Source organism: Aspergillus luchuensis, chromosome 5 (genome assembly GCF_016861625.1).
Source record: "Aspergillus luchuensis IFO 4308 DNA, chromosome 5, nearly complete sequence".
Lineage (NCBI taxonomy): Eukaryota > Fungi > Ascomycota > Eurotiomycetes > Eurotiales > Aspergillaceae > Aspergillus > Aspergillus luchuensis.
The window spans coordinates 5,851,132-5,872,136 of NC_054853.1; the positions used below are offsets into that span (position 1 = coordinate 5,851,132).

At 50.9% G+C, this 21,005-nt stretch overlaps 2 protein-coding genes across 2 annotated transcripts; one reads left to right on the forward strand and one right to left on the reverse strand.

Annotated features, from left to right (window-relative positions):
• Positions 1–910: 910 nt before the first annotated feature.
• On the reverse strand, positions 911–2,966 carry sidI (putative long-chain-fatty-acid-CoA ligase; the record flags this gene model as incomplete). The annotated part of the gene is made up of 5 exons (XM_041691904.1): positions 911–1,251; positions 1,388–1,717; positions 1,774–2,153; positions 2,206–2,503; positions 2,561–2,966. The coding sequence occupies 5 exons, from the start codon at positions 2,964–2,966 to the stop codon at positions 911–913; spliced, it is 1,755 nt and encodes a 584-aa protein (XP_041545342.1).
• A 2,703-nt stretch (positions 2,967–5,669) lies between these two features.
• Positions 5,670–19,985, forward strand: sidC (nonribosomal siderophore peptide synthase SidC; the record flags this gene model as incomplete). The annotated part of the gene is made up of 2 exons (XM_041691905.1): positions 5,670–6,200; positions 6,267–19,985. The coding sequence occupies 2 exons, from the start codon at positions 5,670–5,672 to the stop codon at positions 19,983–19,985; spliced, it is 14,250 nt and encodes a 4,749-aa protein (XP_041545343.1).
• Positions 19,986–21,005: the final 1,020 nt, after the last annotated feature.

Here is a 21,005-nt window from a genome sequence, read left to right on the forward strand (position 1 = left end):
TCGGCTAAAACCTCATGCAGTTGCAGTATGCACCATGCAGTGCGCACAGCTTCCCTAGTCTAGGCCGAATTAATATCCACGGCATGGCTGGCATGGCATGGCATGAGCACTTGAGTGGATCTCCTGTCCCGCTCATTACAAATCTACCCTGGTTGAGAAATTTCTTCGCACGCACACACTGAGATTTACTGCATAGTACAGCATCGCATTGTATGGCATTCATCTTGAAAATCTAGATATTGTTCCCTGACTCAAGCACAAAAACAATTCTCACATTTATTATTGCACCATGCACCATCGCCAATCCATCCCTCGTGCAGATAAAATTCAGAGTGGGTAAATCCTCCCCCGAAACCGGCCCTTTTTCTGCAGCTCGTAAATGAGCAGTGGAGAACCACCAACAACAAATCAATTGTGCTCGTGTTTGTGTGCGTGCCAAGACAAATAATATTTGATTGGGAAAAGGTGTGGTGGGGCAGCTGGAACCGAAGGACTCAGGACGCGTCGCCGTTTTCTTTCGCTTTTTTTTTATTGTCCCCCATCAGATTAGATGATGCGATTATCTAATCTGATTCTTCTTCCATCTTTCTCAATCTATGATGTTGACCTGTTGGTTGGTTGGGATGGTTTTGAGTACGGCTTTAGGTTTTAAGTAGAGTTTGCCTGGGTAAGTGGGGGTTGGTTATTGTTTCCGATTTCTCGTGTTTGCTGTGCGTGTTGTACAGTACGCATGTTTGATCTGCTGCAGGTCAGTTCCTGTTTTTGATCTTGTTCCTGATGATCATTTCAGGGTAGTATCTGTATAATGTAGAAAGCTGTGACCGTAAAACTGTTCTATAACTGTGAATCATTCTGGGTATTCAATCAATCTATATACAAAGTAACCAACTTTAAGGAATCATACAAATCGCTAGTTACCACCCCTCCTCTCCAACACTCCCGCCGCAATCTTCCGCAAATCCACCTTTCGCACCTTTCCACTCCCCGTCACCGGCACCGTGCGATCCACGCCCTCCTCTCCAAACACAAACACATACTGCGGCGCCTTATGCCGACCCAGCGTCTCTCGCGTCCAATCTCGCAGTTCCTCCACGGATGGTTTCTTATCCTCGTATCCTGCCGCCACGGCAATGAACGCACCCACTACCTCGCCGTATTTGGCGTCGGGAATGCCGATCACCGACGCAACTTCGATGGCTGGGTGTGCCGCCAAGCGTTCTTCGATCTCTAATGGGTAGATGTTTTCTCCACCTGTGTTTGTGTGTATCATGGTTAGTATACCAGTAGTGTGTGTATGTATGTATGTATGTATGTATGGTATGGTGGGGTTGCAAATAGTATGCAAAATGAGATGCATAAAGTTTGGAAGGAATAAGGTAGCACTCACCTCGGATGATTATATCCTTGAATCGGCCCGTGATTGAACAACGCCCCTCCGGTGTGAAGATCGCCTCGTCTCCGGTCTTCAACCACTTGGTGCCATCTGCGTCGGTGACTAGCGTCTCCGCTGTTTTCTCTGGGTTGTTCCAGTATCCCTTTGTCAGTTGATACCCTGCGATGCAGAGTTCTCCGCGCTCGCCTACTGGCACAATGTTGCCTTGTGTGTCGATGATCTTGGCTCGCGCGTGCGGCATCACTTTGCCGACGGTTGTGAGGCGCGTCTCGATGGTGTCGGTCGTGACGGCGTTGAAGCAGGTGGGGGAGGCTTCGGTCAGGCCTAGATTGTGTTAGCGGGCGCTGATAACAACAGGAGATGAAATGGGGAGAACGCACCATAACTACTGGTGTACTGAGTCATGTTGAGTTCTTCGAAAAGTCGCTTCATCAACGGACGGGGAACGGGTGCGCCGGCGATGATACCCGTGCGGAGGTTTTTGGTGTCAAAGTTGGGTGGCTTGGGCAGACTCAGGATCGCTTCGAACATCGTGGGAACACCATGAAGCGCAGTGCATTTCTCGTCGGAGATGGCGTGGAGAACGGCCTTAGGGTCGAATGTCTCGCTGGGGAAGACGATCTTAGAGCCGTGGGTGACCACCGCGAGCATACCCAGAACTAGTCCGAAGCAGTGGAACAGGGGCGGAGGGCAGCATAGAATGTCGAAGGAGGTAAGGTCCATGCGGTCGCCAATAAATCGAGAGTTGTTGACCAGGTTGCTAGAGGAGTTAGTTCTCAAACCATGCTACAGGTGCAGGAATAATGGCTTACTGATGGGTTAGCATGGCGGCCTTGGGGTTGCCGGTCGATCCGCTTGTGAATTGAAGGTTGCACACATCGTCGGGTCGCAATTCGGCTTCGCGATCCGGCAAAGCAGAGTTAGGAAGCCTCTCTCCCCGCTGAATGACATCATGGTAGGTGCTGAAGTTCTGATATTCTCCGCGCAGAATGACGATCTCCTCCAGCGCGGCCGACTTGCCGTTCTGCTTTGGCTGTGGGCCCAATTCGGCCAACACGTCTTCCAGCGTGTGACGACCAATGCGAGGAGTCATGAAAACCACGCGACAGTCTAGAATTATTCCAATCAGCATTACCTTACTGGATGCGCGCAATCAGCTCTACTAACCGGTGTGATCCAGGGCATAGTAGAGCTCCCTGGGTGTGTAAGTGTTGTTTAGAACCACCAGGATGGCTCCCACTCGGGCCGCGGCAAAGAAAACAGAGATATACTGCTCGCAGTTACCAGCCATAACACCAATGCGATCGCCTTTCTTAATGCCCATGGCCAGAAGACCACGAGCCAGTCGGTTGGCCTCCGCATTCAGGTTAGAGTAGGTCCAGCGGGTTCCCGTCCAGGGGAAGACCAGACACTCATAATCGCCATACTGAAGGCTTTGCAGAGTTAAAAGCTCACCCAGAGTGATGTCCAGGAGAGCCGGCTCGGTCGGACCATGGACAATTGAGAGTTTCTGGGTCGGTTTGGGCGGTTGGAAGTGGGAAAGGGTTTGCTGAAGACGCCGGACAGTCGCCATGATGGATGATTTTGCCGGGGGAGGGGAGTGAGAGACAGGGCAAAACTCGTGGGATCTTATCAGATCGGGGCATCTCGTCCCAGACTTATATTATCTCCCTCCGGCATACCTCGGTACCCGCTCCTACGCGACTCCAGGCCTTTTCTTGCCTGCGACTAGTCTGCAACAGGATGAATCCGTCTTCCTGTGGTTCCGAAACTTGGCCGTTTCGGCTGTCGGTACCCAATAGGGCAACTTTTACTCTAAAGCTGGCGGGTGTCATCTCCACTCCTAGACCCAGTTAGAAATTTTCCCAGTGAGATATTTATTTGCAGGGTGTGACAACGACCAGTGCGTACATTGGAGGGGGAAATGCCGGGAATCCTGCAATTCTACAACCCGATTTTACCGGCCAAGGAGTCCTGAGCGGTGCAGAAACTAACGCGTAGCGTTGCCGTAGCGTCGCTTAAGGCCGCCGCTGATGCCATCGCTTCCGTGTTCTGGCGTGTGCTGGAAACGAGGCCCGGATCAGATAACGCGGGTGGATATTAACCGGGGACTGCAAAACTCTGTTCAGGGCTTTGCTGTTCCACCCGTTCCACCCTCCCTCCCCCTGTAGCATTATTTGTCCTCCCCTCTTAAGGCGCTGTCCGACCTGATCTTGTTATTCGATCCGATTTTGGCGACTTGCTGCTGACTGCTGGCTTATACAACCGCTTCTGCGTTTAGTAGCACTGTCAGAAGTGTCCCTTTGGCGGACCAACTATTATGAAAGCTGCTACTGCATCATGCTTGAATCGGCTTTATGGTTATTTGGCTTCAATAAATGTAGTAACTCCGTAACTTGAAGATAATTGCCTACTGCACGGGAGGTAACTTGAGTGCTGTTAGGCACCAGCGCCTTGCTAGGCGTCACTTCTAGTGCGACTCTTGCTACCTTTGGCCATTGCATCATGAACGAGAGACAATTCAAGCGCGGGACTGACACTAATATATATTATGGTCGCTCCACTTGCTCTTCAGCCTTTTCCACCATCCTCAGCCTAAATTGGAAGGAATTGAACGTTCACGCCAAACGTTCAAGCTCATTAAGTACGATACAGTGCGTATGTTATATATGAGAGTAGCCATGGACTTCAGGGGATATGAAGAAATATTAGTATCTGGGTCATGTCCTCGATACGGGCCTAACACTAATTCATATATATATCCGAATGTATACCGACGGGAACTTATAACAGCCCGCATTATGCAGATTAAAACGGTTCCGCTGAAGTGGACTCCGCTTCCACCATCTAGCAGATGAAATGAAGGCGTGTCCGACCATTGCACTTTCTCAGCTTCCTACTATCGGCATATCTGTACCAAAAATAATGACTGTCTCCGAATGCGCAGCGAAAATCTCGAAAGCCAAAGTGCTACGCAAGCTTTGAGCTGTATCGGGATGCATCTACCGGCAACATCCGATCCCTTACCCGGCATCCAGCCTTCTAGCACTAACATCAGCAACATTATGGAGCTGAACTAGCGGAGTACTTCCGCTTCCATGTGTCTCTCGGAATCGGTTTTCATTACTTCAATTCGGAAGGATCGCCTGGACCCTGAATCGTCACCGCTAGCTCTTAATCTGGTCTCAGTCTCTAACATTTCATTACCTTATCATCGAGACCCGAGTGCCCCATGATCGGGCAGAAGAAATCTTACATGGCACCACTATATGGAGAGCCAGCTGCCTTTCAATACCCACCGCGGATCAGATAATATCTCTCCCATACAAAGTACACCTACTTTCAGCTGCTCGCGCAGTTGGAGTCATCAGGGTGGATCCGCGCCATGGAAGCGAAGAGCTATGTATGCAGCATGAGGGGAGCTCATACAGCATAGAGGAACCCCTCCAGGTACGTACTCAACCGGCGAGGGTCCGAGGTCCTAGGCCACCAGCTCATCGGCATTAGACGTGGCAGGTGCATAAATAGACATGGGCTAGAACCACGCGTGCTGATCAAAAGTCGCCAATCATCATCCCAAAGCAGCAATGTCGGCTGTAGCCGTACAGAGATCTATGCAGGCTGCTCCGGGCAAGGATTCCCTGTGCTGCATCGATCGCTGTTTTGCAAAACAGATTACCCTGGGCCGGTCTGGGTCGGTTCGTTACAGCGGTGTATTGGAGACGAACGGGACCGGTCATGACGGTACCGATCTAATCAGATCATCAGATGATCTAATCAGATAATCCCTGTCCGAAAGTCGGAGAAATGGCCGGACCGGCGGCAACCCCCACCGAGCGCCAAATCAGAAGGTCCGAGGCGCGTGTGGTTTTCCGCGCGCACCGCCCGAGCCAGGATTAGGCTGGAATCCCGCCCGGCCACTCTCCTGCACATCCCAATACCGCCCACGGTTCGACCGCCAAAGCCTTGAAGCCTTGAATCTTGTTCCCCCCCACTTGCTTACCCCCCATCACCCAATGGCCGTGCGTGGTACATACCCCCCGGGCCCACTGCCAATGACGATGAATGGTTTGTGACCTGCACAGTTCCTGCGTTGAAAAAGTGTCTCTGTGCGACACTCATAATTAAGCTGCTTTCCTTTATGATCCCGTCGGTGACCGCAGTGGCTCATTCTTAGGAGCAGTCAACATTTTGGAGTTCTGTGGTCGAATAAGACGAGCTCGCTGCTCCCCCTTCGCAGGTGCGTGACGACCCCGCTCGTGATACACTTAAAGCAATGACAGTCACATTCCCGCCCACTGAGGGGTCCAAATACTCGTCCAATTTCGCGAGCAAGTCTCCCTCTCCCAACATGAATGGCATTCACCCTACTATGGCTGCTCCCGTCGTCCCTGTCACCAGAGTTCCTGCCCTGGACACGCTCGACCAATATGTTGTGGGAAAGACCGTGGCCGATAAGGCGGCCATCAGCCCATCCGTCGAGCTTACCTGCAGCGCCGACTTCCGCGACGTCGCAAAGAGCCTGATCGAAGGCTACGCCTGTTTTATCTCTCGTCTGACTGGTTTGGAGGATGTCGCCTTCTTCGTGTCGCGTCAGTCCAGCATCGCCAGCGAGTCCGATCTGTTGCGCGGGGTCATTTCGGCTTCCGTGCTGGCCGCGGAAGAGGGGCAACAACCGCGTTGCGATTTCCGCGAAGACGGTGAACAACACGCAGATGAGGGCGAGGTACAGTTTTCTCTGGACTTGGGCTTGTGTGTCGGTCCTGAAAATGGCGAGCAACAACCCCTTGTTGGAGTTCGAGACAGTGTAAGTGTTCTGCCCGCGCAAGAACGCGGAGACTGCCCAATCTGACTAACGTGCTGCTGTTGCTAGGCCTTCACAACATTTATTCGACCTACCACCACGAAAGATACCCTCGAGATCAGTTTTGCCTATCCGACTCGCCTTATACCTCAGCCGGCAGTGGATCAGCTACTCAGGATCCTTGCGACACAATTGGCAGACTCAACCACTTTCCTTTCCTTCGACGCTCCGTCGCCCATTCCTTCAGTCTTGAATTTCCCTCCCCTTATGATACCCCCTTCGCGAGAGACGGACCAAGTTGATTTTCCCGAGTCTGGCCATTCCACACAATATCTTCTCCATGTCGCTTTCGAGGGCTGGGCCCGTCGAAAGCCTGATGCCATAGCGCTGGATTTTGTTCATTCTTTGCCTTCTGCCACGGCTGCGGCAGAACACAGCATTCTTACTTATTCCGCACTTAATCAAGCAGCCACTACCCTCGCTGTACATATTCGGGCCCTCTTATTGGCAAGGAATGCCGCCGACTATGGACGCATCATCCCTGTCTACATGCCATCATGCCCGGAACTTTACATTACATATCTCGCCGTTCTCAAGGCTGGTTTCGCTTTCTCTCCGATTCCCCAGGATGCACCGGTACAACGGGTTCGGGATGTCTTAGAAGACATCGATTGTCCGATTATACTTGGCAATACTCCAGAGCCTGTCTCTGGGCCATGGTGCGATGCTAGCGCCGGTTCGACCGTCAAGCAGGTTTGGGTTGACGTAGCGGAGGCCTCAAGATGGAAGAGCTTGCGAGATGGTCAGCCCGAGTCCTCGGACCACTGCGAGTCCCTGGATCAGTTGGACATCGAGCACGACCAAACTGCATACCTCCTATTCACCAGCGGCTCTACCGGAAAGCCGAAGGGTGTTCAGATCAGTCACCTAGCTGCCGCCTGCTCCATTGAAGCTCATACTACAGAAGTCCCTATCCCGGGAGAAAAAACCGATGATTTCCGGTGGTTTCAATTCTGTGCTCCGACCTTTGACCCGTCCCTAGCGGAGGTGTTTGTAACCTTGGGTTGCGGTGCTACTCTCTGCTCTGCCGACCGGAGCTTGACGCTGACTGATCTGGAAGCAACCATCAATGAAGCCAGAGCAACTGTGATGATGGCTACGCCTAGCTTGGCTGCACTTCTTCGGCCGGAACGGCTAACTACTCTTCAATACCTCTGGTGCATCGGTGAAAAGCTCAATAGAACCGTCATCGAGAACTTCTCCGCAAAGTCTGGTGCAAATGGAGAAACTACAGCATCCGAGCCCCCACGGATGTTGGTCAATACCTACGGCCCAACTGAAGCAACAATCGCCTGTACTTACTTGGCGCCATTTGGCCACTCTCTCCGCTGCTCTATCATTGGCCAGGCGCTGGCAACCTGTTCAATGTTCGTTCTCGACCCCAACAGCCGTGAGCCTCGAGCGGTTCCTGCCGGTCTTGCCGGTGAACTAGCAATTGGAGGCCCGCAGCTCAGCAAGGGTTATCTCAACCGTCCGGTAGAAACCGCAAAAGCGTTCGTTGATAGTGACGAGTTTGGTCGCTTGTACCGGACTGGTGACATGGCGCGGATGGTCTGGGACGAGTCTGGTTCTCAGATCATTGAATTTCTCGGTCGTATCACGTCTGACCAAGTCAAGATTAGCGGTCGGCGGCTCGAACTAGGCGAGATCGAATCAGTCCTTGAGACTGTACGAGGGGCCAACGAAGTTGTAGCCGTGGTCTCCAAACGCGATGCTAATGTTCAAGGAAGTGAGCAGATAGTCGCATGCCTTGTTGCAAATGACAGCAGTGAAGCAGAGAAAGAGGAAATTATCCGGGAGGCACATCAGAATTCCGTGAAACATCTCTCAGCTTACATGTGTCCGTCTGCTTACGTTTTCCTCGATGCTCTCCCTCGGTCCAGTGCCGGGAAAGTCGATCGCAAAGCGGTAACCGCAAGGCTGCAGCAGGGATCCGGGGGCGATATCAAATTATATCCTGCACCCAAATCGAAGCCTGCAGAAACAAATGGGGTTCATGATGACTGGGATACCCCGAATGATGAAAACTTACTGTCCATCCGGCAGCTTGTGGTTTGCCTCATTGCGGAGGCAACGGATGAGACTGTTTCTGCCATCAAGCCTGGGACCGATCTCTATTCACTGGGTATTGATAGTCTGGGCGCAATGCGGCTCCTGCAGAAGCTTAGGGACCATTCTATAGGGGGATTGTCGGTTGGTGACGTTTTACAGTCCGGAACCCCCAAAGCATTGGTTAACATCGTCGCTCAACAACGTCAATCAAATGGTATCCCACAGGTCAATGGCTCGGATGAGACCTTCCAGCACAGTCTTTCAGCCTTCCAAGATCGGAATCATTCAATTTGTGCTGAGAGGCTGGGCATGACCCCAGATAAAATCCAAAGGGTGCTTCCAACAACCGCAACACAGTCTGGCATATTGACTAGTTTTCTCCGCAGCTCATCTGATGCAGCTTTTGCGACTCGCTCATACATCTATCATTCAGTTTTGCCACTCGAACTGGGAGTGGACGTCGATCGTATCAAAAATGCGTGGGAAACTGTCATTGCAAGCTATGATTCCTTTCAGACTGTTTTCTGCTGGCTTGACGATGATATGGCACCATTTGCACAGTGCATCCTTGCACCTACAGCAGTTTCGGGAACAGTGTGGAATACCTACCATGCCACGAAGCAGACTTCGGAAGATGATACTTTACAACAGGCCCTCCGAGATGCAGAGGAGTCAATCGGGCTAAGCACGCCACCTTGGAGACTGTCTCTGGTTACGTCTCCTACATCTACTCGGATTATCCTGAGCATGTTCCATGGTATCTTCGATGGCGGATCATTACAACTCTTGCTGGAGGATGTGTCTTCTGTGTACTCAGGGAACCAGCCAGCACAGCGCGTTTCTCTCGAGCATCTTGTGAAGCATCATTTTCAGGCTGACCATGCAGCAACCGCCCAATTCTGGCAGCAGCATTTGGAAGGCTATTCTCCCGTCTGGTTCCCGTCTGTCACGTCTTACCGTACCCCGTCAACGAAGAAGACTGGGTGTGTGGAAATTACAGCTCGCACAAGCTACGACCGTTTGAAGCAAGAGTCCAAGCTCATCGGCTCAACACCGCTTTCAGTGCTCCAAGCTGCTTGGGGGTCTGTTCTGTTGGCTTACTCTGGGACTCCCACCCAGGACGTAGTCATGGGCAGTGTTGTATCCGGTAGACTTGATGTGGACTCAGAAGCCTGCGTTGGTCCGACATTCACCACTGTCCCGATCAGACTTTCCCTGAGCCAGATTCAACAAGACTCTCAAAATTCATGGACAAACCGCTCGGTCGCGCGCCATCTGACAACCTTCAATGCACAGACACTATCTCACCTACAGCCTCGGCTGGGATCGCTAGTAACGGCGGATGGCCGGCTTCCATACGATACTCTCATCGCCTACCAAGACTTCAACGCTGGTTCTAGTATTAGTGGTCTCTGGAGCTCGGTAGACCACCCGGCAATGGCAAACGATTTTGCTGTTATGATTGAGATATGGCCGGCTGCCAATGGATCTTTGACATTCAGGGCCAGTTTCAACGATGCTTTGCTTGATCACAACTCGGCCGAAATGATGCTGTGGCAGATGTCTGACATTGTCGCTTACATACTAAAGCAGCCCGATGATAGCTTTCAAGATGCTCCATCTCATACGGAGACTGGGCTGAAGTCTAGCTTCAACTCCAATCCGTCTATCGCTCCCGAAGTACTGAACGGAGCACTTCTTCATCACCAGTTCGAAGAGCATGCAGCATCCCATCCAGAAGATCCTGCCTTGATCTTCAAGTATGACTTGGATGACGAGAACAATCCACGAAATATTACGTGGTCCTACTCCGGGCTCAACGCTTTGGCTGACAGACTCGCAGAGCATCTGCTTCAATCTGGTGCACGAGTGGCAAACTCGCCGATACCCATTTGTATCGAGAAGAGCCCGGCCTTGTATGTTGCCATTCTTGGCATCCTCAAAGCTGGCGGTGCTTGGTGTCCAATCGATACACTCTCTCCTGCACAACGTCGCCACGACCTTATTGGACGTACCGGATCGGCAATCCTTCTGGTATCTAGTGTAGATGGGGAGCAGCCAGTTGGCTCGATTCCCGTTGGTGTCGAAACAATTGACGTGAGCAAATTCACCATCGACGAACCCATCCATGTGAACGGAGTGGTACGGAGCGCGTATAAAGACCGGACTACTCCTGATGGCATGGCCTATCTCATCTGGACGAGCGGTACAACGGGAGCACCGAAAGGTGTCCCGATCAAGCATTCTTCGGCTGTCTCGAGTATGAGGTCACTCCAGAAGGATATCCCGACAGATGTCGCTGGCGGGGTACGTTGCTTGCAGTTCTCGCAGTACACTTTCGACGTTTCAATCCAGGACATCTTCTACACCTGGGGTGTAGGAGGAGTCCTTATCTCTGCCTCGAGAGAGATCATGCTTGGTTCGTTTTCCAAGCTTGCGAACATTACGAATGCCACACACGCGCACCTGACTCCAGCTTTCTCGGCGGGAGTCTCCCGGAACTCGTGTCCAACGCTTCAGGTGATTACTATGATCGGTGAGAAGCTGACCCAACCTGTGGCTGACGACTGGGGTACCGATATGAGAGCATTCAACACTTACGGGCCCGCCGAAGTGACTGTGGTTTCCACGATAAGGGAGTTTGGAAACGAACACAAAAGCATTAAGAGTGCGAACATTGGCTGGCCGATGGACAGTGTCTCTGTATTCGTGACCAACAAGCAGCGTCTCATCATGAAGAACGCTGTCGGTGAGCTGGCGCTTGGTGGACCACAACTTTCTCCGGGTTATCTGAATCAGGAGGATGTCACCAAAGCCAAGTACGTCTGGAACGAAGAGGCTGGGCAGATGGTGTACTATACCGGAGACTTGGTTCGCATGCTTGCTGACGGATCCCTGGAGTATATCAATCGTGTTGATGACTTGGTCAAGCTCGGAGGTATCAGAGTAGAGCTCAGCGAGATCAGCTTCTCACTCGGCGATTGCCATCCCTTGGTGGAAAATATTGAGACGCTCATTCTCAACCGTCCTGACCGACCTAACAAGGTCGTGGTCGCCTTCCTCTCTGCACCGAAGGCTACACAGACCGATGACAAGCAGCTCTTGGTGGTAGATCAGACGGCGCTCGAGATCGCTCGTGCTGCCAGCGAACAAGCACAAAGCGTTCTACCCGACCACATGATACCGTCCGTATACCTGGTGGTGTCGCATATCCCGAGAACATCATCTGCCAAGACCGATCGTAGGGCGTTGGAAGCTGCCTATGCCTCTGTGGATATCGATGGGTGGGAGAAGGAGATGAACCCAGAGACCAAGCCTTCTGCAGAGGACTCTGAGGACCAACACACCGCGTCCATAACACACCGGGTAGTAGAAATGATTTCTACATTGGCCAATATTTCCCAGTCGATCATCACAAAGTCCAGTCGCTTGGGGAGTCTGGGTATCGACTCTATTCGCGCAATCCGGCTTGCCTCTAGACTCAAGGAGGCCGGTCATCAATTGTCCGTTGTGGAGGTCCTAAACTGTGTGACTGTTCAGGATCTCGTCCAGCTGGCCTCCTCATCCACCGTCCTGGAAAAGTCCACCTGCGAAACCTTCAACGTTAGGGCGTTCCATGATACCTGGCACACAGCCACAGTCAGCAAAGTACCAGAGGGATTCATAACTGTGCGCACGACCACGATCCAGGAAAGTCTTCTCAGTGAAACAATGGGTACATACAACAGATATTGGAGCAATCACTTCTTTTTACTTGACAGCTCGGTGGATGCGACGCGAATGAAGCAGGCTTGGCTTGCAACGAGCCAGAAGGTGGAAGCTCTGAGAACCGGCTTCATCCCTGTTGCGGAAGTCGATGATGGGAACAGCCGATCCGAAGGAAAACTCGACTTCTCTATCTTGCAAATCATCTACACGCTACCCGATGTGGATTGGGAATACATCAACTGTTCAGAGCAGGATTTGGTAGAGCTTCGGGACAACCGAATCGAAAAGATCATGACCAAGCACCAGAAGAACTACTTCAGATATCCCCCATGGGCCGTTACCGTATTCGACACAGGCAAAAGGCAGCTTATGATTCTGACACTACATCATTCAATTCATGATGAGCCTTCGCTGGGACTAATTATGGACGATGTGCGGTCTGCCTATGCTTATAAACCTCCTCAGAGGCATCAACTCACCGATGCTCTCTCAATCGTTTTACCAGGAGAAAACCGAAGCAAAGAGACCAGAACTTTTTGGCAAACCGAACTCGAAAAATTTGCAGAGCTTGATGCGCCAGTGTGGCCCGATCTTACTGGAAAGAGATTGCAGCCAGGCGAATCCCCTAAGCATATATTGATTACGGAAGAAATCCCATTAACGGAGCCTGTTGGCAACCTGCAGTCGTTTGCAGCCCAACTTGGGGTCTCATCCATTGCCTCGATTATCCGAGCCGCTTGGGCCTATGTTTCGCTGGCTTACCTTGGTCTCCCAGCGACAGTCTTCGCGGAGACTCTCTCTGACAGAGTGATGCATGCTGACCTTGATGACTGTATCGGACCCCTCATATCCGTTGTACCTATTCCGTTCCATCCAACTGGAAACACTCGTGAGCTACTTACTGAGCAACATCGCATTTCTGTTCAGTCCTGGAAGTATCGCCATATTCATGCTCGCGAGGTCCGGAAGATTCTCAAGAGACCCAGGGGCGAGGCCTTGTATCCGGCAGTGTTCAACTTCCACGCTGCGAAAGAAGAGGGTGCAAACGTCACTCAGCCTAACATTTGGCGCGAACTCGAAGATGAGGTTGGGCTGCATGTTGAGCATCCTATGGCCATGAACGTTTTCCAACATATGGATGGCTCTATAGTACTCGAAGCAACTGCGGACAGCAGCATGATGTGTCGGTCACAGTTGTCACTATTCATTCGTCAGATCGACGGGCTTATCACTTCAATGCTGGCATCTCCAGAGCAGCCCCTGGCGAGTCTCATCAACCGCTTTCCTTCGCCATTACGATCGTTATCGGACCAGCCAGTCAACGATGACGTAGTGAATTCTGTTCGACTGAGCCCAACGCACTGGCTAGAGGTGTATGCAAAGAAGCACCCTGAATGGACTGCCGTTGAGGTAGCCAGCGAAATCTCCTCGAACGGAATTGTGAAGGAAGCTATGACCTTCGGCACATTGAACTCTGAAGCAAACCGTGTTGCGGCCTACCTAGCATCTCTTGGTCATAAGAACAGGATGTTCGGAGTTTGCATTGGACGAAACCTGCCCTCCTATCCAATCATCATTGGTATCTTCAAGTCAGGAAATGCTTACCTTCCCATCGAAGAAAACCTTCCGGCAGATCGCAAAGCTTTCCTCATCAAGGATAGCGATTGCCCTATTGTTTTCACCGAAACGGCATTCGTGAGCACGTTCGAGAGCACCCCCGAGGGATGTCGTGTGATAGCTATTGACGACCCAGAGCTCTTGGGCTCACTCGCTACGATGTCAACGGAAGATCAAGACTATAATTCCGATCCCAACGATCTGGCATATCTTCTGTTTACGTCAGGCTCGACAGGAAAACCGAAGGGTGTTATGGTGACCCGAGGCAACCTTTCATCTTTCATTGAGTCGATCTCGGTGTTCACAGGCCGGCATGCCCCCGCTACGTTTGAGTTGGGCGGCACTGGAAGATATCTCGCGCAGGCCAGTCGAGCTTTCGATCCCCATCTTCTGGAAATGCTCTTCCCTTGGCGCCATGGGATGGCTACTGTTACAGCTCCGAGGATGATGATTTTAGATGATCTTGGTATAACCTTGTCCAAGTGGGATATCACTCATGCAAGTCTGGTACCGTCTCTTGTGGACCAGGCAAACATCGTGCCAGAGCAGTGTCCCAAGCTGAAATTCATGACTGTTGGTGGTGAAAAGATTTCACAAAAAGTGTTGGACACATGGGCAGGAGCACCACATATGGCGCTTGTCAACGCATACGGCCCGACCGAGGTAACTATCGGCTGTACATTCGCTCCTGTCGGAAAGGACACGAACTTGCGCAATATCGGGCCTCCGCTAGCAGCCTGTGTATCTCATGTCCTTGTCCCCGGTACCTTCAATTATGCTCTGAGAGGCCAGGCTGGGGAGCTGTGCTTTTCTGGAGATCTCGTTGGAAGGGGTTACCTCAACAGACCAGATGCCACTGGCTTCGTCACCGGACTCAACGGTGAGAAGATGTACCGGACTGGTGATATGGGACGCATGATGCCAGATGATTCGGTCGAGTATCTTGGGCGTGGCGATGACCAGACCAAAATTCGCGGTCAAAGGCTAGAGCTCGGTGAGGTATCTGAAGTGCTTCGCTCTTCGTCGACAGTTGGCATTGATGTTGTCACGACCGTGGCCAAACACCCTGGTCTTTCGAGAGTCCAACTTATCTCGTTCATCGCGCGTTCTGAATCCCGTCAACGTGTGAAGGGCGGAGATGTCACCTTCGTTATGTCGGACTTCGCCACGCTAGGCAAGGAACTTCAAGACACTTGCAAGAGGAAGCTACCGAGCTATATGGTCCCCGAGCTTATTCTTCCCATCACTTATATTCCTTTGGCACCGATGTCAGGCAAGGCAAACATCAAAGAGCTACATGGTCTTTTCTCAAGCCTTCCTCTGCCTACTGTCCTTCATGGTAACAGCTCGGCAAGTAAGGACGGCGTCATTGTTGAGCGGTCTTTGACTGCCGACGAAGAGGCTGTTATCAAGGAAGTCCTTGCTGTTGTTTCGGCGGATCCTTCGATTGTTGGCCCCATGACGAATATCTTCGAAATCGGGCTGGACAGTCTTAGTGCCATAGGGCTTACGATTAAGCTCCGGAGAATCGGCTATGAAGCCACAGTAGCAATGGTCATGAGCAATCCGATTATTGAGCAGCTTGCACGCTTACCTAAGGGTTCTTCGGAAGCAGAGGATGCTGTCTCGCAAACACGTCAAGCTTTCCACAACATTGAGGCTCAATACCGCCAACATCCCTCGCCTGGTGTCAATCCGTCTGATGTGGCTACGGTCAGACCTTGCTTGCCGCTTCAGGAAGGTCTGGTTGCTCGCTCGATCAATAATGAAGGCGAACAACTCTACGTCAATCATGTTGTCCTTCAACTCGAGGCTTGTGTCGATGTTGAGAAGCTGAGGTCTGCGTGGCAGGCTGTTTCTAACGACGCCGATATTCTGAGAACTTCATTCGCTCCCTTGGAGAAGCAAATGGTACAAGTGGTCTACACGACTGAATCCCATCAGTTTCAATGGAAGGAAGAAGAGTACGAGAACCTGAACGAAGCTATTGAGCATAATAAGGCACAACAGAAGCATATCTCCGCGGACATTATTGCAAACATCACCACTGTCCCACCAGTGCGGTTCCTTCTAGCCAAATCCTCGGAAACCAAGGAGCCGCTTGCCCTCTTCATCGACATTCATCATGCACTTTATGATGGTGAATCTTTCACGATGCTAATGGAGGATGTTGCAGCGCGCTATGAAGATCAATCCATTATTCAGAGAGGCTCGCCTTCGGCTTTCATTGAATACGTCTATAGTCAGGATTCAGAAAAGGCCAAGCAACATTGGGTCCGCTATCTGGAAGGATGCCATCCGACAACCTTCCGCACTGACTTCAATGCCATGGAGCCTCCGGTTGTCGTACATAGAAAGGTTGGTGTGAAGCTTTCTGAACTGGAGCACCGCTCTGCAGCTCTTCAGACCACTGTGCCATCCTTGGTGCAAGCAATCTTCGCACTCTTGCTGGCCGATACTGTTGGTGTGTCAGATGTGACCTACGGTTTGGTCCTTTCCGGTAGAGCTGTGTCGGTTCTTGGAGCCTCCTCGGTACTTCTGCCGTGCATCACTACTGTCCCCGGTCGTCTCAATACCGCTAGCCTGAGTACAGTTGACGATGTTGTGGCGGATGTCCAAAAGTCTACTGTAGGGTCGCTTGATTTCCAGCATACACCCCTGAGGCATATACAGAGATGGATCAATGCAGAGACACCTCTGTTCGACTGTCTATTCTCATATATCAGGACTGCTGCGCCACCACAACACCGCCTGTGGCAGGAACTAGACAGCAACATGCCTGCCGAGTATCCGTTGGCAGTGGAAGTCGAGGCCAACCATACCATGGACACAGTTCAGCTCAACTGCTTCTTTTCATCTGCTTTTGGCTCGTCTTACAGTGGAAATGAATTGGTGGAGAAGATGGACGCAGTGCTCTCGAGCATTGCAGCGGGTCAGAGTCTTTCACTAGACGACTTCAATGTCTCTCACTCATCGACATCTGGATCGCGTTCTGCTGTGCACTGGGACAATACCACATGGTCTACCACGGAAACCACGATTCGTGACTACACAATGTCTTTCTGCGGATTGACTTCGGCTGAAGTCACAAAAGGGGCTTCTTTCTTGAGTTTAGGTGTTGATTCAGTGACTGCGATCCAATTTGCGCGTCAGCTACGTGAAGCAGGGCTTCAAGTTTCCTCTGCTGATGTTATGCGCTTCTCATGCGTGGGTGCTTTGGCCCAACATGTGGAGCAGACATCACGTTCTCGAACCCCAGTGAACGGCGTCAATGGGCACGGCAAAACAAGTACTAGTATTCCTGTTGATACCTACGGCGAACGGGTCCGACTCCTTGCAGAGGATGATTCGATCTCCACGATGTTTGAAACTACGCCCCTGCAGTCGGGAATGATTACGCAGACAATTTCTTCAAGCGGAAAGGTGTACGTTCACCCGCATATTATCAGGTTGAAGGATTCGGTCGAAACTACCCGGCTGAAAGAGGCTCTCTTCAGAGTCATCGAGGCCAATGATATTCTGCGTACATCCTTTCACCTGATCGCTGAACTTGGTTCTTCCTGGATTGGTGCCGTACACAGCAATCCTCCTTTCCAGTGGGAAGAGCTCACCTTGCCTTCCGGGGCAGATGTTCTGACTGAAGTCGACTCTCTCTATTCTTTCAGCGAAGAGGCTTCTTTCGAGGTCCCACCGATTCGGTCTGCTCTAGTCAACCAGCCTGAGGGCAGATTACTGGTTATTGTTTTACATCATGCTCTCTATGATGGTTCTTCAATTCCCTTCCTGTTTGAAGACCTTGCGGTGTGCTATGAAGAGAGCAGTCTTCCGATAAGGCCACAGTTCTCGGAAACTGTCCAGCATCTACTAAGCGGTCAAGAAGAAGCTTGCGAGTTCTGGACAGAAAACTTACTCGGATACGAAGTGACTGAAATTCCTGAGCTTCCTCATCCAGAGTCGTCAGACCGCATGTTTCTTTCTGAATGCCGGATTGACCTTAACTTGTCGGCCATAGTGGATGCCTGCAAAGCAATGGAGGTCACCGTGCAGAGTGTATCTCTCCTGACATATGCAAAGGTACTAGCGGGCGTGATTGGGAAACGTGATGTCGTCTTTGGACAAGTCCTTGCAGGTCGCTCGTTACCTGTTGCAGGTGCCGAACGAACCCTTGGGCCAATGTTCAATACAGTTGCTCAGAGAGTCTCTTTCGAGCCCAAGTTCCTAAGCAACAAGTCTATGGCTCAGCGTCTGCAACAACATACAATCGACTCGCAGAGCCATCAGAACGCGCCACTAAGAGTTGTACAGAATTCCTTTAGGCAGGCTAACAACAGTACGTCGTCCGTCCTGTTCGATACTCTATTCGTTTTTCAAAAGAGTGCGGACTTCGCTGGCAGTATCATAGAAGAGCAACAGATCTGGACGCCTTATGAAGTAGATGACTACGCGGCGCAGGCAGAATATAAGCTAAATGTTGAGGTCGACCATGCCCACGATGGACTTGTGGCACGAGCAACTTGCAATGGCCGGTACATCTCCCAGGAAACTCTTGACCATCTCATGAAGGAATTTGCCATTGCGTTCCGTGACATTATCGAACATCCTACCAGATGCGCTACGATTGTGCCACATGGTCTTGGTGAGCTCCCGACAAAGCTGGCCATTGAGCAGTCGCTCGCTTCTGGCCTTGAAGCTTCCGAAGCACCCCCCAATGAAGCCATCATCCAATCTGTACTCGCTGAGATCGCTGGTGTTTCAGTGGACAATATCAAGCCAAACACTAGCATCTTCAATATTGGATTGGACTCTCTCACAGCTATTCGCATTGCGTCAATCTGTCGATCGAAGGGGTTGAAGATTGGGGTAGCCGACATCCTTCAGGGAAACACCCTCCGTGGTATCAGCCAACGTATCCAGCCAAGTGCCGAACAGGCAGTTCAGCGTCAGGGTTCACTCGTCAAAAATTACGCCGAGGTGGAAACAACTGTATTACGGCAGCTCAATCTCAGCAAGGACTCTGTCGAAGCAATTTTACCTTGTCTCGGTGGCCAATTCTATCACCTCGTTAGCTGGTTGAAGTCTGGGCGGAGACTGCTCGAACCTGCTTGGGCATACCACTGCTCCAAGCGCATCGACAGTGCCAAGATTGAGGAAGCTTGGTTCCAGCTCCGTCAAAGACAACCTATCCTCCGCACCTGCTTTGCAGCTACCTCCTCGTCGGAAGCAGTACAGATTGTTCTCAAACAGGCAATGCGTGATGCAAACACCTTCCAGGTCATCGAGACCTCTAGCCAAATTTCCGAAGCAGCCCAAGCACAAGCAAGAGAAGAGGCTCTCCATCCATCCTCGCTTTACACACCTCCCGTCAGACTCCGTCTCCTGAAAGCTAGCGACAAAGATGGCATCCTTGTTCTCATAAACCATGCTGCTTACGATGCATGGACCATGCCGATGTTCGTTAAAGAGCTAGCACAGCTCTACCATGGTCAAACCCCCGAAACAAACACAGATTTCCCTTCATTCGTCGACTTCTCAGTGCGCTCTCTCCAGGACCTCGATGAAAAGAAATACTGGAACTCTACTCTCGGTGACGCCTCGCCGACCATTATCCACAACACTCGCACCGATACCCCATCCACTCCAGACCAGCTCTTCATCGGAGTCTGGGAAAAGGTCAAGGATCTCTCCCAGCTCGAAACAAAATGCCGATCCTCCAACGTCAGCCTTCAAACCGTCATTCTCTTCGCCATAGCCCGCTGCATCGCACGTCTCACCAACGTTCAAAACCCAACCATGGGTCTCTACCAAGCCGGTCGCTCTGCCTCCTTCAACAACATCGAGAACCTCTCCGGACCCTGTCTAAACGTCAACCCTTTCACCATCCCTAACGCAAACACCAACTCCGTCAACACCGACCTTCTCACCCAAGTCCGCGCCATCCAATCCTCTCTCGCGGACCGCGTCCCCTACGAACAAAGTTCCCTCCGCAACATCCTCCAGTGGATCTCACCCGAGAAACCCCTCTTCAACACCTGGGTGAACCTCCTCTGGACGCAAACTACCAATACCACATCAAATTGTTCAGAGGACTTCTTCTCCCCGTTGCGGATCGGTGTCCCTACAGATTTCATTCCCGAACAGCCTTTGGCTGAAGAGATCACTGCCGTATCGGCACTAGATACGGAGTTCCTACCGTCGGAAAATATATTCATCGATGTTGGTCCAGATGCCAAGACGGATTCAATCGGGTTCGGTGTTCGAGTTGAAGGAGGTGTTATGGATGTCGAAGAGGTGCATAAGCTTGTTGATGAAATTGCGGGAGAGATTGAAAAGATTATTGGGATGTTGGGATAGATGATGATATTTGAATTTCCGAGGAGATGAGATTGATTTATAGATGATATAGATTGCATGTTGGTGTTGTTTGTACTTGTTTCTTGTTTTGTTGTTTTGTTATTTTTCGGGGTATGTATATGCATGATATTCACATGGTTTACTTCTGTGATTTTGCTTTGGTTCTGTGTTGGGAGATTGCATATGCATATAGATTTATTTTTTTTGATAACATTACTTAATTGTCAATAATTCGCTTTGTATTTGGGTTTCTTTGCATATATTTGACAATGATTGTACATAAGTATCTACAGCGAATCATGAATAAGCAGCTCGATGTGTAGCGTGCAATAAAACATATTCATAACGAGGCATTTTCCGGAAGAGAATTCCGAAATCCAAGCTGTGAAAGACGTTGATATCTCTGGTTAATATAGTGACTTATTTTCGGCTTCCCGAACCCACCTTACTTGCCTGGCTCCGCGATCATTAGCAACACATCCAAGTAGTAAACTCTTTGGACACTATACGATTCAAGCCCGAGTGGAAACCAGTACTTACGATCACAGGGTGTGGAAAACAGGGCTTTCTGTCCGCTCAGCTGTACTTAAGCCACACACCAGGAGATTAGTAATTAGGCGGGTACTACTAGTTCTATCACTAATGCATTGTGATAGGCTAACTACTATAGTGCCGGCATTAGGCGGGTCGATCGTGCGCGCCCCGGAGCAGAAATGGGCTCACCTGTGATTGTTGTACGCCTCTGAAAATTGCTCAGCAGGGTGATATTTAGGATCAGTATCTATAGTATTGCCTAATGGAAATTAGGCAAGAAATCAGTTGCATTCAATGTTTACTAAGTGATATCTCACATCCATCTGTTCCTGATTATAGGGTTCTTTTCTCCTGCAAACCCCGCCTATCCTCGGAGACACACTCAGCTGCTCAAGCACTCGGCTCGGCTCTTTTCACCCTTCAGGTATAGCTAGCTACTCCCATACATAAGTCGCTTCTAAGTACTTCATAGCCCAGATTATCAGC